General features: G+C 63.0%; 2 protein-coding genes across 3 annotated transcripts; one reads left to right on the top strand and one right to left on the bottom strand.

The window, feature by feature from the left end:
- Nucleotides 1-88: 88 nt before the first annotated feature.
- On the top strand, nt 89-7498 carry SEMA3B (semaphorin 3B). Its single transcript, XM_077786021.1, has 20 exons — nt 89-476; nt 553-731; nt 1082-1146; nt 2739-2866; nt 3691-3848; nt 3929-3991; nt 4088-4207; nt 4282-4375; nt 4464-4583; nt 4897-5042; nt 5136-5250; nt 5328-5397; nt 5482-5626; nt 5721-5940; nt 6030-6121; nt 6300-6341; nt 6436-6593; nt 6705-6760; nt 6838-6977; nt 7061-7498. The coding sequence occupies exons 1-20, from the start codon at nt 89-91 to the stop codon at nt 7496-7498; spliced, it is 2937 nt and encodes a 978-aa protein (XP_077642147.1).
- A 1230-nt stretch (nt 7499-8728) lies between these two features.
- LOC110470786 (2'-5'-oligoadenylate synthase 1) lies at nt 8729-13214 on the bottom strand. 2 transcript variants are annotated; one of them, XM_077786098.1, is made up of 7 exons: nt 13199-13214; nt 10623-10774; nt 10205-10499; nt 9950-10125; nt 9626-9867; nt 9407-9542; nt 8729-9322 (listed from the first exon to the last, which is right to left on the bottom strand). In XM_077786098.1, exons 1-7 carry the CDS (start codon nt 13212-13214, stop codon nt 8813-8815), a joined length of 1527 nt encoding a protein of 508 aa, XP_077642224.1. In that variant the 3' UTR covers nt 8729-8812. The 2 variants fall into 2 exon arrangements, with proteins under 2 accessions (XP_077642224.1, XP_077642223.1); XM_077786097.1 differs by lacking the exon at nt 13199-13214 and having other exon boundaries at nt 10623-10819.
- Between the last annotated feature and the right edge of the window lie 895 nt (nt 13215-14109).

Raw genomic sequence — 14109 nt, forward strand, 5'->3', positions numbered from 1 at the left:
GCTGGGCTGGGCTGGGCTGGATGCCACTCAGCACTCTGGCACAGCCAGGATAATAACAAGTTGCGGTGCTGGAGCAGAGCCCGCCAGCATGCCAGAGTACCAGGGCTGGCAGCATGAGGGTTACTGGCAGTGGGACAGAAGGGCATTTCCCGGGCACCCTCCCTGGCACAGCTTCTGTGTACTGCTGGCCTGCCTGCACGGCTCTGGCTTCCTGCTGAACTCACTCCCTGCGTGCGCCAGCTGCCTGCTTGCACCTGCACCCGACCTGCCTTCACCCGCTGCTGGCCCGCCTGCCCTCACTGCCAGCCCACTGCGCTCGCCGCTTGCTGGCACCCACTGCCTGCACCTGCCCGCACTCCTGCCTCCACAGCCTCCCTGCACCTGCCTGCCCAGCCTGCTGCCTGCGCCCCTGCCTGCCCGCAGCTCTGCCTGCCCACTCATCCTGGACCTGCCTTCCCGGGCTCCGGCACCCGCAGGTAGCGACAGTCAGGGGCGCGGGGAGAACAAGGCAGGTGTGGCCCCCAAGGCAGCTCGTGTTCCCCCCGCCCCGAGCCCTGCCCGCCGAGGCACGCGTGGCCCCGCTGCCGGCACCACTCGGCACTTGCTATTCTTGGCAGCGGCAGCTGGAAAATGGGAGGCAGCGTAGGAATTTTGTTTGCTCCGGGCTGGGCTCGGGCCAGACATCTGGGCTGCAGCTGAGCGGGGCGCGGGACCGGCCCCCCGTACCCCCGGTACGGCCCCGGCACCCCCGGCACGGCCCCCACGCTCGGGCAAGCAAGTGCCTGTCCCGGCGAGGAGGTAGCCCCGCCACCACTCGTGTGCTGAGCCACACGTGTGCTGACCTTGGCATCCTCAACTCTGCCCCGGGGCATCGGATGTCCCCGTGAGTGTCACCCCGGGCCACTGGGGTGGCAGCACGGGTGTGTGTGTGAGGGGCCGCGGGTGTTCGGCTGTGTGCGTGTGTGTGTACATGTGTGAGGTGCCCGCGTGTCTGCTGGTGAGCGTGTGTTCGCACACCCGTGTGCGTGTCCCTGTGCGCGCCCCCGGCCCCGCCCCGTCCCGCCCCGCGGGGCCGCCCCAGCCCCGCTCCCTGCCGGCGGACGCGGCGGGCGGGGCCGGGCCGGACCGAGCCGAGCCGGGGCACAGGTGGGTGCCCGGGGCCGCGGGCCGGCAGGGTACGGGGGTGGCCGGGGAGCGTCCCGGGACGGGGTCTCGGGGGCTCTGCGCTGCCTCGGCGGCGCTGCCCGTGCTGGTAGCGGGGGGCTCGCGGCGGGTTCGCGTCCTCTCCGGCACCGGAGGGCTGGAGTCGGGGCTGGCACGGGAGTTCCTCGGGCTGGACCAGCCAGGGTTAGCACCGAGGGTCTGTGGTGCTGCCGCCGCTGCCCGACCCCCGCCCGCCCCCCGTGCCAGCCGAGTCAGAGCCCGGGTCTGCGCCCGGGGGTCTGCTCGGGCCGCTCGGCAAGTGAGAGCCGGCGGGCGGCCCCCGTGCCCCGGCACGGCCCCGGCTGGCGCAGCCGTCGGGGCTGCCAGAGCCCGGCGGGTCCCGCGCCTCATCCCGGCGCCTCTGTAAATGCCATTAGCGCCGACCGCCTTGGTGCCGGGACACCGGGCAGCCGTACCCGGCACTGCGCCCGGCCAGGCCCTGTCCGCTGCCCGCTGCCTGCCCCGGGCTCTCCTCCACCGCCCAGCCTGGAGGGGGCTGCCCTGCCCGCAGGAGCCCCATCCGTGTCATGGATATGTGACTCTCCAGGTCAGCATCCGCCAATTCCCAGCTCAGGCAGGGTAGCAGAGCCGGCGGTGGTTGCACCGAGCCCCGGGGCTGTGGTGGGACTTTGGTTGTCACTGGTGTCCTGGTGGGGCCTCAGTGACTGTGCCACGGGTGAAACGCAGAGGGGCTGATGATTGGCATGGCTCAGTTGGTGCCTTGCACAAGGCACTGCAGCATAGCCAGGGGGCAAGGTGGGATCTGTGTTCTGGCACAGTGCCCTGATAACAATCACCTCCCACTCCCCAGAGGAGAGCGTGCTGCTGCCAGAGCTGGAGGAGGACTTCCTTACCTCGTGGTGGGCACCCATCAGAGTGGCAGACACGCTGACATGGGCCCCTCTGGGTATTGTGGGCGCCTGCTTAGCCAGAGCCTGCAAATCCTGCTTCCATTTGCATGGTGGTACAAGAAAGGACAAGGGCTAATGGTGGAGCTGTAGCAGTGGGGGAAACTGAGGCATGGGACCCCATGACTACCATAATGGACAGCTTGCTCAGTGCTCAGGACCCCACTGACTGCCCAGGGTGCCCTATTTGGTTGTCACCACTTCGGTGGTTGCTCTGTCCTTGTCCCCATTCCTATAGGACCGCTCTGTGCTTTGCAGGCAGGAATGGGCAGAGCCCAGCACACTCCTGCAGATGGGCTCAGACAGGCATGGGCAGGGTTGGATGCTGCTTGTCTGGGATGCCTGTTTCCCCACGGGCAGGAGCAGGAGGGGTGTTTCTGAAGCCCATTATGTTTGGGATTAGATTAATGGGGACTTTAAAATAGGGAGGGATGTGGCTGGCTCACAACCCCTCCAACTATCAGGTCGATCCCCCAGTGGGGGATCCTCTTATGCCGTGCCTTGAGTTGCCCTATGCTGATGTTCAGGGCTCTCCAGACACGTCGGCAGCATCGGGGAGGGATCGTGGTCTGGGGGCTGTGGGGAGGGGGCTGTAACCTGAGCTGAGGTCTTGTTTCTCTGCCCCAGCCGCGGCGCAACCAGCCAGACCCCGGCCATGAGCCGCACGCTGCTCCTGCTCCTGCTTCTGCTGCGCGGCCTCGCCGCTGGCCGCCCCCAAGCCGCTGCCACCCCCCGCCTCAAGCTGTCCTTCCCCGGTGAGCATGGGACACGGGCAGGGCGGGGGGCGTGCGGGCAGGTTAGTGTCAGCGGCAGCCGGCAGCATCCCGAGGGAGGGAGGGAGGGAGTATCCTGGGGAGCAGCAGTGGGACAGGTGCAAAACCCCCGGCCCTTCTCTAGCATTGCTGCCACCCTCCCCGCGGGCTATCAGGTGTTGGCACTGGCTGCCACGGGTCTCACCTGATGCCAGCCCCTCCAGGGCCACCTGCCTGTCCTTGGGGCCATGCCTGTGCTTGGGACCTCAGTCCCAGCCCCCGGCATGTGCAAGCGCAGGTGCCCCTGTCCCTGTGTGCATCATGGTGGCACTCCTTAGGCACAGCTGTGCCATACCTGTTGGGAATGTTGTGCCCAGCTGGAGGGCTGATGCCGTGTCCCAGCTGGCCACTCCACGGGCTCCAGCACGGCGCAGGAGGCTTTGTCCAGTGGCGGGTCTCAGCAAGAGCTCTCCTCCCAGCCTGACAAAGGGCTGTTTGTTCCCGCCACGGTGGGATTAGCTCCGCGGGGCAGGGAACGGCCCTTTCTCCCCTGCCGCCGGGTGAGCGGTGCAGAAATGGGTGCCGAGGGGCATGGGAATCACTGCTGAGTGGTTTGAGGATGAGTCTCAAGGGACCCAGGGATGGGTGTGGGGCTGGCATGGGGGTGAATGCTGGGCAGGCAAAGGCTTGGTGAACCTAGTCAAGCCAGTGGGACAGGTTTGGGGGAGGGGATGGCATGGCAGGGGGCCGTGGCCTGACCCAGGCTGCCTCGGAGATGGACAGGCAGTGGCGGGGCCGGGCTGAGTAGTGCCGGTGGGTCCCGGCAGAGCTGCGGGCTCGCCATGGGCTGCGCCTCTTCTCGCTGGAGCACTCCTGCTGCTACGAGGCCCTGCTGCTGGACGAGGAGCGCGGCCGTCTCTTCGTGGGCGCCCAGAACCACCTCCTTTCTTTGGCCCTGGATGACATCAGCCAGCGGGACAGGAAGGTAACGGGGCAGGGGGACCATGCTGCCGGGACAGTGCCAGGTGCTCCAGGTGTGGTGAGCATCCCCTTTTCCACCCGCAGATCTACTGGCCGGCTCCTGTGGAGTGGAGAGAAGAATGCAACTGGGCCGGCAAGGATATCACTGTGAGTGATTGAGTGTGTTGTGAGATGCCAGGACTGTGCCAGGAATCTGCCCCAGCAGATTCCTGCTACCTCACCCTTCATTTCCTCTATCCCCAGGCTGAGTGCATGAACTTTGTGAAGATCCTGCACCCCTACAACCGGACCCACCTGTATGCCTGTGGCACTGGTGCCTTCCACCCAGTCTGTGCTTTCATCGAGGCTGGCCAGCATGCAGAAGTGAGCCTCCCCTGGCACCACCACAGCCTCCAGCTGCTGCCACCTGCCCACCTCCCATCCTTACTCCTCTCCAGGAGCCTGTTTTAAAGCTGGACCCCCACCACACTGAGGATGGCAAGGGGAAGAGCCCGTATGACCCCCGGCATACAGCCGCCTCTGTCCTTGTGGGTAAGGGCATTCTGAGCCTGGTGCTGGGTGCAGTGTGGCACAGGGGTGCCAAGAGGTCCCCTATAACACTTCCCTCGGTGCCTGCCAGGCGAGGAGCTCTACTCTGGGGTGGCCACCGATCTGATGGGCCGTGACTTTACCATCTTCCGCAGCCTGGGCCGACGTCCCTCCATCCGCACGGAGCAGCACGACTCCCGCTGGCTCAACGGTCAGTGCTGGGGACTGGGAGCGTGGGGAGCAGGGTGGCCACTGGCACCTTGGCACAGGAGTGCTGCTCATGCCTGGAGGCATCAGGGCAATGACTCCTCCAGGCTCCTATGTACACTGTCCTTCACTGCCTCAGAGGATGATTTCCGGGATTCCTGTGTCCTCTCCAGACCCACAATGTCTGGTGGAATCCCATCCTCACTCTGCCTCTGCTCTGCAGCTGGTTCTGCACCCTCCCCTGGGACCCCAGCAGGTGCTTCAGGGTCCCTGGGGAGCTAATGGAGGCATTGGAAGCATCACCCCTTTGTCCCCAGAGCCCAAGTTCGTGGCCGTTTTTTGGGTGCCAGAGAGTGAAGACCCCGACGACGACAAGATCTACTTCTTCTTCCGTGAGACAGCGGTTGAGCGGCAGCAGGGGTTGGGCAAGACCAGCTTTGCCCGCATTGGCCAAATCTGCCGGGTGAGAGCATCCTCAGGCAGGTGGGCTGGGGGCCAGGGTGGCCAGCGATGCCACCTGCTGCTGCTGACACCAGTATCCTCCTTCCCCTGGCAGAACGACATGGGCGGGCAGCGCAGCCTGGTGAACAAGTGGACAACATTCCTGAAGGCTCGGCTGGTCTGTGCTGTGCCAGGACCTGATGGAGCAGACACCCACTTTGATGAGCTCCGTGAGTAAATGGGGATGCGACCCCACCAGTGTAGCTGTGGGCAACACTGGCAGCGCTGATGCCTTCCCTGCTTGCAGGGGATGTTTTCCTGTTGCAGACAAGAGACAAGCGCAACCCTCTGATCTACGCCATCTTCTCCACCTCCAGGTCAAGCCCCCTCCCCAGGACCCTGCACATACCCAGTGGTGCCCTGCCTGCCCTCTCACATCTTTCCCTTCTCTCTCCCACCAGCTCTGTTTTCCAAGGCTCAGCTGTCTGTGTTTACACCATGGCTGACATCCGCCGGGCTTTCCTGGGCCCCTTTGCACACAAGGAAGGTCCCAACTATCAGTGGGTGTCATACCAGGGGCGTGTGCCATACCCCCGCCCAGGCATGGTATGTGGTGTAGGGGTGTCACGGCTGGTGCCACTTCTTGGGGTGGGGACAGTGGGGTGTGAGACCCTGCTTAGCCAGTGCTGTCTCTCTGCAGTGCCCCAGCAAAACATTTGGCACCTTCGGCTCCACCAAGGACTTCCCCGATGAGGTGATCCAGTTTGCCCGTCACCACCCATTGATGTATAACCCTGTCTTGCCCCATGGCCAGCGCCCCCTCTTCCTGCAAGCTGCCGTGCCCTACACTTTCACCCGCATAGCTGTGGACCGTGTCACCGCTGCTGATGGCCACTATGATGTCCTCTTCATCGGCACAGGCATGTAGTGACCCTAGGGATGGGGCAGTGAGGGAGAGTGGGGAGATGCTGGGGCTGGGACCCGTGGCCTCACCCCTCCCTGCCTGCAGATGTGGGCACAGTGCTGAAGGTGGTCTCAGTGCCCAAGGAGAGCTGGCACCGCATGGAGCCGCTGCTGCTGGAGGAGCTGCAGGTCTTCCAGGTGAGGTTCAGGGTTCCACATCCCACCAGTTAGACTTCCCCACAGCATCTCCGTGTACTGTCCATGCTCTGGGTTGTGCTAGGGCACAACCCTCCAGCTGCCAGGATGTGGAAGCCAGGATGCTGCATCCCTAGGTTGCCCCATGCATCCTTAACTCTTGCCCATGCTCTGCCCACAGGATGCCTCCCCCATCATCAGCTTGCAGCTCTCCTCCAAGCGGGTAAGGGGGGACCCCTGGGCATTCCCAGGTCCACCAGGGCTCTGCCTAGCCCCCTGCCACAGCATGGAGGTGCTCAGCGCTGATCTTTCCCCAGCATCAGCTCTATGCTGGCTCGGCCACAGCGCTGGCCCAGCTGCCCCTGCACCGCTGCGGTGCCTATGGCAAAGCCTGCGCCGAGTGCTGCCTGGCCCGGGACCCGTACTGCGCCTGGGATGGCAACACCTGCACCCGCTACGTGCCCAACACCAAGAGGTAGGTGACATGCCGGGATGCAGTGCTGGGGCAGCCAGCCTGCCCTGAGGCCATGGTGAGGGGCACAGGTCACACTGCTCCAGCCCCTGCTCCTCCATCACCTTCCCACAGGCGTTTCCGCCGGCAGGACGTCCGCAACGGTGACCCCAATGTGCTTTGCTCTGAAGGTGAGCTGGGACCCAGCCAGAGTCTGGGGGCGACCCTGCCATGGTGGGGGGCTGACAGCCAGGCCATGTCCCCACAGATCCCAGGCAGGACACCGTACCCCAGAAGCAACTCTACGGGGTGGAGGGAAGCACTGTCTTTCTGGAGTGCATCCCCAAATCCCTGCAAGCCCACATCCTGTGGACATACCAGCGCACCCTGAGTGATCCCCAGCGAGAGGTAGGCTCTCCCTGGCCAGGTTCCGCCGGTGCGACCGCGCCGTGCCGTGCCGAGCTGACCGCCCATCCCCTCGGGTACTGCAGGTGCAGATGGACGAGCGGGTGGTGCGGACGGAGCGGGGTGTCCTGCTGCGCAGCGTGAAGCGCTCCGACGCCGGCCTCTACCTCTGCCACGCCACCGAGCACGGCTTCACCCAGCCCCTGCTGCGGCTCTCCCTGGAGGTGATCGGCGCCTGGCAGGCCACGGGAGTGGCGTCTGCCGGAGACCCCCGGCTCGCCGCCGGGATCCCCCGCAAGGTCTGGTACCGGGACTTCCTCCAGCTGGTGGAGCGCCCACCGCTGGGAGCCACGGACAAGGTCTGCCAGAGGCTCTGGAGCCAGGGCCGACCCCCGCCAGCGCCCCGCAGTCCCGCCGGCCCCCCCGGCCGCGGGCAGCGTGAGGAGCCGCGCAGAGCCCGCCGCCGGCGCACCCACGAGGGGCCGCGGGCCGAGCGGGGTCCCCGCAGCGCATCCCCCTGGTGACCCGGGGGTCGGCCCCGGGCGCCGGGCTCTGCCTAGGAGCGGGGCCGCGGGCGGGGCACGGCCTCGGCCGCCCTGCCGGCAGCACTGCGTGGGCAGCGGCGGGGGGCTGCAGCTCCGGGGCCGCAGGAGGGCAGCCGGGCTGAGCAGCCCCCCGAGGGGCTGCCGACTGCCCTTGCCACCGGCTCCAACACCGGTGGGGACCCAGCCGGCTGCCGGCATCGCAGAGTCACCGAAATATTTATTAACGACTGTTATTATGAATGTAAACCTGCGGGGCCAGGCAGTGCCCCCCCCCAGCATGGCACTGCGGGAGGATGGCACAGCAGGGTCACGCTCGGGTCCCAAAGGGCTACAGGCAGCAGTGGGAGCACGGAGGGGCAGGACAGGCACTGGTGGGACGCAGGAGGAGGGGGGCACAAAGGGGAGATGTTGGGGGGTATAAAGGTGGCACCCACTGCCCTGGGTGTAGAGCAGTGGCACAGGGGACCTTGTACTAATTGAGCACAATAAAGCAGATTCAGCCGCCCAGGGTCCCGCGTCTGACCCAGAGCCCTGGGAACCACTCAGGGGCAGCCCAGTGCCCCACAGCATGGACCCACTCTGGCACCCAAGCCTAGAGGGATGGGATGTTCAGCAACACTGGAGGGCTGAGGGGAGACAAGACATTACAGGGACATTGCCAAGCTTGATGGGTTTCCCCCAGACTTCCAGCTCCCCGTGCTTTCAGCTCCACTTTTATTTCTGGAAGATGAAAACCAAACTTCCTAGGTGCCAACAGGCAGCAATTAAGGCAGTGACCAAAGGTGACCTCGGAGTCTGCTGCCTCCTGCTGTCTGCGCTGGCATCAGTACCCCTGGTGGCACTGGCCACATCCCACGGCCAGTAGTGACACCGTGCTACCAGCACAAACCATGTCCCAGCACTGGCTGCCCCCCAGCCTGGACACTTGAGCCCCCAGCATGAGCACAGGCTGGCAGTGGTGCAGGCAGGAACAGGTAGAGAAAGGAGCTGTTTTTTTCTCCTGAGGTCCAGCTGTCAGCAGGCTGACAGCCCTAACCCCACCAAGCACTCTGGGGTCAGGAAGCACTGCTTTACTCCACCTCTGTGTCCCTGTGCCATCCCAGCAGCTTGTGGCATCGAGGTCCCCCCTCATCAGAAAGGGTTGGTGACTCCAACCCCTTTGACTACCCCATGTGACACATGTCACTGTCCCCAACAGAGCAAGCGGCACAAGGATCTACTAAGCATTTATTGCCAGCATGACAGGAGGCTACACAGGGGCACGGGCTGGTGCTGAGGGCAGTGCTCAGGTGGTCAAGCAGGCAGGGAGCTAGGGGAGCCTACACCCCCCCGGAGCCGCAGGAGCATGTAGATTGTGCTCATGGGCTTGATATCGTAGTGCGCCAGCGTGAGCTGGTCCTCCATCTCCCTGGAGCCATAGGTCAGGCGCTGCTCACTGTGAGAAGGGCCTTGCCGGGCCTGGATCTGCTCCTTCAGCTGTCGGACGGTGTCGGTGGGCAGCACCGTGTAGGTAGTGCTCCGGTTCTTATCATCCTTGACAAAGACCTGCATCTCCTGGGGCTCAGTCTGCAGCAGCACCAGTGTGGTGTTGTAGAAGATGCCATGCATGGCCAGGGTATCGCAGTCCTTTAGGATGATGTTTCTGCCTAGCTCCTGCTGTGCCAGGCGCTGTGTGTATGGCGAGATGCCCCAATTCTCCTGGATCATCTGCTTCAGCTGCCCGATGGTGGTGTAGGGGCTGACACGCTCTGTCATTCTGGTGCCTGACAGCTGCATCACCTCAATGCTCACGGGCCGGGCTGGCTGCAGGGACACGAGAGCGGGTGGGCAAAGACAGCGTGGGCAGGGGTGTGGGACCATGATACTCACAGGCTCAGGTAGCCTTACCTGCACTTTCCAGGGCTGCACATTTGCAAGGAAGGGCAGGGAGTGGCAGTAGCTGGCAGCTGCCTGTGCCACCACGTCCCACTTCTTGTTTTGGCCCAGGATCCCCGTTGGGTCAGCAGGGTCCAGGATGACAGGGCTGCAAACACAGAGTGGGCATTGCTGTCAGCCCTGGGCAACCATGGGGCCAGCAGGCACAATCCTACCAGGCATGGTCCTCACCGGGGACTGCGCAGCAACCCCTTGACATGGGCACCAATCTCGCTGTGCTGGAGCGAGTAGTACTTCTCCCAGTAGATGCAGATCTCCCGGTACCGGCACAGCAGTTCCAGCACTGTGCGGAAGCCCTGAGCCATGTCAAAGATGCTGGCAGAGCCTGTGGCCTCCTCCCAGGCATAGATGGTCAGCAGCTCCAGGGCATACTTAGGGGGCAGGTCAGCACTGGGGCACTGTGGATTCAGCATCTGGGGAGAAGACACAGATGGAGGTGAGAGCTGGCTGGGATGGGTGTCTCTTGGCAACTGGGAAATATGGGCAGCACCTCACCTCTTTGTACCAGAACTTGACCAGGCGCAGGAGGTTCTTCAGCTTGGCAGGGCAACGCTTCACAAACATCTTCTGCAGCTTAGTGAAGCAGAGGGAAAACTCCCCAGGGTGGCTGCAGGCATGCAGGAGCCTCACATACGCTTCTGCATTTGGTGGGGCACCCTGGGTCACCTGCCCTGTGGGGTGAGAAGGAAGGTGAGAGCCATCCCAGCACTGACACCATTGCCTGTCCCTGTGCCAGCTGGCAGCACTTACCCAAAGCATCACAGGCAGGCAGGATGTCCACATCAATGGACTCTCTAGTCTCCCTGGAGGACAGAGTAAGCCTGAGGGAGTGTGGCATGCCCTCAGGACCCTTGTACCTGGGCTCACCAATGGACACAGGGAACTGCAACCTCTCCTTGCAGACCTTCAGCCTCATCATGATCAAATCCAGGATAGCCTTTCTGTTGTTCTTCTGCTCCTGGTAGCTGGGTAAGCAGCTGAGGAAAAGCACCACATCAGCATCAGAGCTGTTCTTCAGAGCTGTGCCCTTTCCGGCTGATCCACCCTGCAGAGAGAGAGACCCTGCCTGCTCAGCACCACTGCCAGCACCAGAATCAGCTGCAGCATGGGACAATGGGAAGGGTGGCAGCAGGAGTGCCAGCTGAGCCCCAAACCGGGCAGCACTCACCTTGACTGTCTTTTGAACGTGGATATTATCCCCAAAGCAGTTCCTCTTCAGGAGTTCACAGATTTGCTGCACTATCTCCTTCACCTGCACGGAGAAGGCTGTGCTGGGCTGCAGGGTGCTGGCGATCCAGCCCTCCAGCTCCCCGGCGGTTACTGTTCTCAGTGTGTTGGCGGATGCCTGGTTCGCATCCATGCTGACACGTGTTATCGCTCCCTTTGCCCTCCCCTGACTCGCTGCCTCCTCAGCCTGCCCCTGCCTGCAGCACTCCCCACAGCCTGCCGCTGTCTGCAGCAGCTTTTAAACCTTCCCGGGCCACCTCCTCGATGCGTCACCGCTGGGAACTTAAGGTGGTCCAATTTCGTTTCGGCGGGATGCCCCGGGTGTCTCCGGTGCCACCACCGCGGGGGCTGGGAGGGGGCAGGAGTGACACCCTGACATCCAGCTCGGGTGGCGGTGGCAGAGAGGCAGCTGCCTGCAGGCTGGCTCTGGGCTGCTGTGGGACCTCACAGCCCCGGTGCCTTCGGTGGCACAGGGTCTGCCCCGGGTGCCCAGCTGGCCAAAGGCAGAGCCCCACCGCAGGCACCAGTCCCCCGCTGGGGCTGCAGTGCCCGGGCTGGGGCACAGCCAGTGCTGGGACACGGCTCACGCTGGGCCATGGTGTCAGCAGGGGCAACGGGATGTGGCCGGTGCCACCAGCCACCTTGGTGTCACTACGGGCAATGGAATGAGGCTGTCACCAGTGCCAGCAGGTGCCCTGGCATCACTGTAGGCAATGAGATGCGGACAATGCCAGGTTCACCGAGAGTCACACTGGTGTCAACACCGTCAGTGGGACACGGCTGACGCCAGCATCACCGGGGAGGCTTGTGCCCTCCCTTGCAGTGGGATGCGGCCGGTGCAGCATCAGCAGAGCCCCCGGGGCCCCTCGATCCCGGGAGCAGGAGGCAGCGGGCAGTACGAGTAGGATGCTGCAGCCCGTGCTACCTTAAACAGATTGAAAGATTGGGAGATTGGGAGTTTCAGTTTCTGTTCCTGACGCAATTCCAGTTTCTGGCTCTGCCAAGCTTGAAACGAAAGTGCAAAGGAGCCCGCGACTGCCCCCCTGGCCCAAATAAACTGGGAAGAGCCAAATAACAGAAACTCACACCTGGGAGCTCGGCTGAGGGTCAGGCAGGGCCAGGGGCTGTAGGCAGAGGGGGAGTGTGCTCCTGGGAGCAGGGGCTGGCAAGAATGGGAAGAGGAATAGGATAGGGAATAGGGGCAGAAGCAAAAAGGGGCAGGGGGTCAGGACATGGGCAGGAGGCAGGCAGAGGCTGGGGAGAGGGAAAGAGGGAAGGGAAAGAATAGGGACAAGGATGGGGCAGGGAAAGGTCAGCAGCAGGGGCAGGGATATGAATAAGGGAGAGATAAGGTCCATTTGGGGTCAGGGACAAGGAGAGGGGTACAGATAGAATACAGGAGAGATGGGCAGGGTTACAGGGATACAGTCAGGAGCAGGGACAAGGACAGAGATAGAGATATTGGGTATTAGGAAAAAGTTTCTTACGGAAAGAGTGATAAAGTACTGGGGAGGTGGTGGAGTCACCATCCCTGGATGTGTTTTAAAAAAGATTGGATGTGGCACTCAATGCCATGGTTTAATTGGGGTGCTAGGGCTGGGTTGGACTCAATGATCTTAAAGGTCTCTTCCAACCCTGTGATTCTGTGATTGGCAGCAGCAGCAAATGGCCAGGTCAGGGATGCAGGCAGGAGCAGGGATAGGTGTCCCCGTAGTATTGAGTGACAACAAGGCAGGAATACAGGCAGGGGCAGGGATATTAGGAGGAGAGGCAGGGAGAGGACCAGCACTGGAGACAGGGTTACAGGCAGGAGCAGAGGTGTGGGCATGGACAGGTGTCATGGACATTTCACATCTGGCCCATGCAGCCTGAGGAGCAAGACCAGGACACCAAGATGAGCATGACAAGAGAAATTCTTTATTCACAGCCAGGGGTTGTCCCAGGCAAATCGAAGCACTCCATGATGTGTTTCACATGTGGCTCTTGCCGCCTTTCAAGTGTTGGGGTACAACAAGGCTCCATGAATTCCCTGCTGTCCCCATTTACAAAGCCTGCTGGCTTTGTAAAGCCAGTGCAATTCCATGGCTTTGGCATTCTTCTTTTCTCTGGAGTCAGTCTCACTATGTCGAGGGGTACTTACCTGTGAGGCCAGATGATAGGAGGGTCTCAGGGAGGTCTTGGAGGGCCCAGGCTGTCAGCCTTATCTGCCTGCCCACCCAGCCACAGCTATGCAGTATACAACAGGGGGCATATAGATCTTAGTAAAGGCCAAACATTTCATGCTAGAAAGACTAATTGGTATTTTACTTAGGGAATGAGATTATCCTAATGCGATGCAGGCAGGGCCAGGGACAGAAGAAGGGATATGGGCAGGGATAGTGAGTGGCCAGGGATGAAGATAGAACCAGGACAGAGACAGGGCAGGGATATGCAGAAAATCACATTAGGAGAAGCCAGTGTGCATAAAGGAGACAGAGGAGCCCTGCAACTTTATTTGAATAAAGGGAGGGACTCCACTGGGCCATACCTCCATGGAATTTCCCTCCTGAGGTTCGGAAGATGCAGCCTCCTTTCATCCCAACTCCCGGCTGCATGTTGCCCTCTTCCTTTCCCCATTGGCTGAGGTACTGGGAAGGTACATCCTTCCGAACCGTCAGCCACATGTTCCTTGAACCTTTCATTTTCCCCTGAAGTTCAGAAGTTCAGGCTGAGTTCTGCAAGGGACTTTGTGCTGACCCATTTGTCTATTGCCCTAAAGTTCAGGAATTCAAGCTGTAGTCAAACTGTCTGTGTTCTGTACCAAACCCGGGTGGCTTGAGGTTAGTAGAGACATGAAGACCCATTCCAAAGACATGAACACCTGTTTCTCCTAAAGACCCTCACCCATCGAATTGTTTGTAAAGACATCAGTGGGCATCTTTCTTATCAGGGACCAGGGATGAAGATAGCGTCAGGACAGGGAGAGGGGCAGCGATACGGGCAGGGATACTGAGGGAGAAAGGATGAACATAGCGCCTGGACACGGAGAACGGCAGAGAGCCAGAGAAAGGGGCAGGGATGCGGGCAGGGACGGGACAGCGGCACGGGGCTCGGGCCGGCCCGCGGCGCATGCGCAGACGGCGGGGGGCGCTCCCGGGGCGGGGCCGGGGCGGGGCCGGGCGGGCCGGGGCCGGGGCGGGGGCGGTCGGGGCGGGGCCGGGGGCGGGCCCTCCCGGTGCGGGGCAAGGGCGGGGCCGGGGGCGGGCCGGGCCCTCCCGGGGCGGGGCCGGGGCCGGGGCGGGGCCGGGGCGGGGCCGGTCGGGGGCGGGCCGGGCGCTCCCGGGGCGGGGCGGAGCCGGGGGCGGGCGGGCCGGGGCCGGGGCCGGGCCGGGCCCTCCCGGGGCGGGGCCGGGCCGGGGGCGGTCGGGGCGGGGCCGGGGGCGGGGCGC

The sequence above is a fragment of the Lonchura striata genome, chromosome 12, assembly GCF_046129695.1.
Source record: "Lonchura striata isolate bLonStr1 chromosome 12, bLonStr1.mat, whole genome shotgun sequence".
NCBI lineage: Eukaryota > Metazoa > Chordata > Aves > Passeriformes > Estrildidae > Lonchura > Lonchura striata.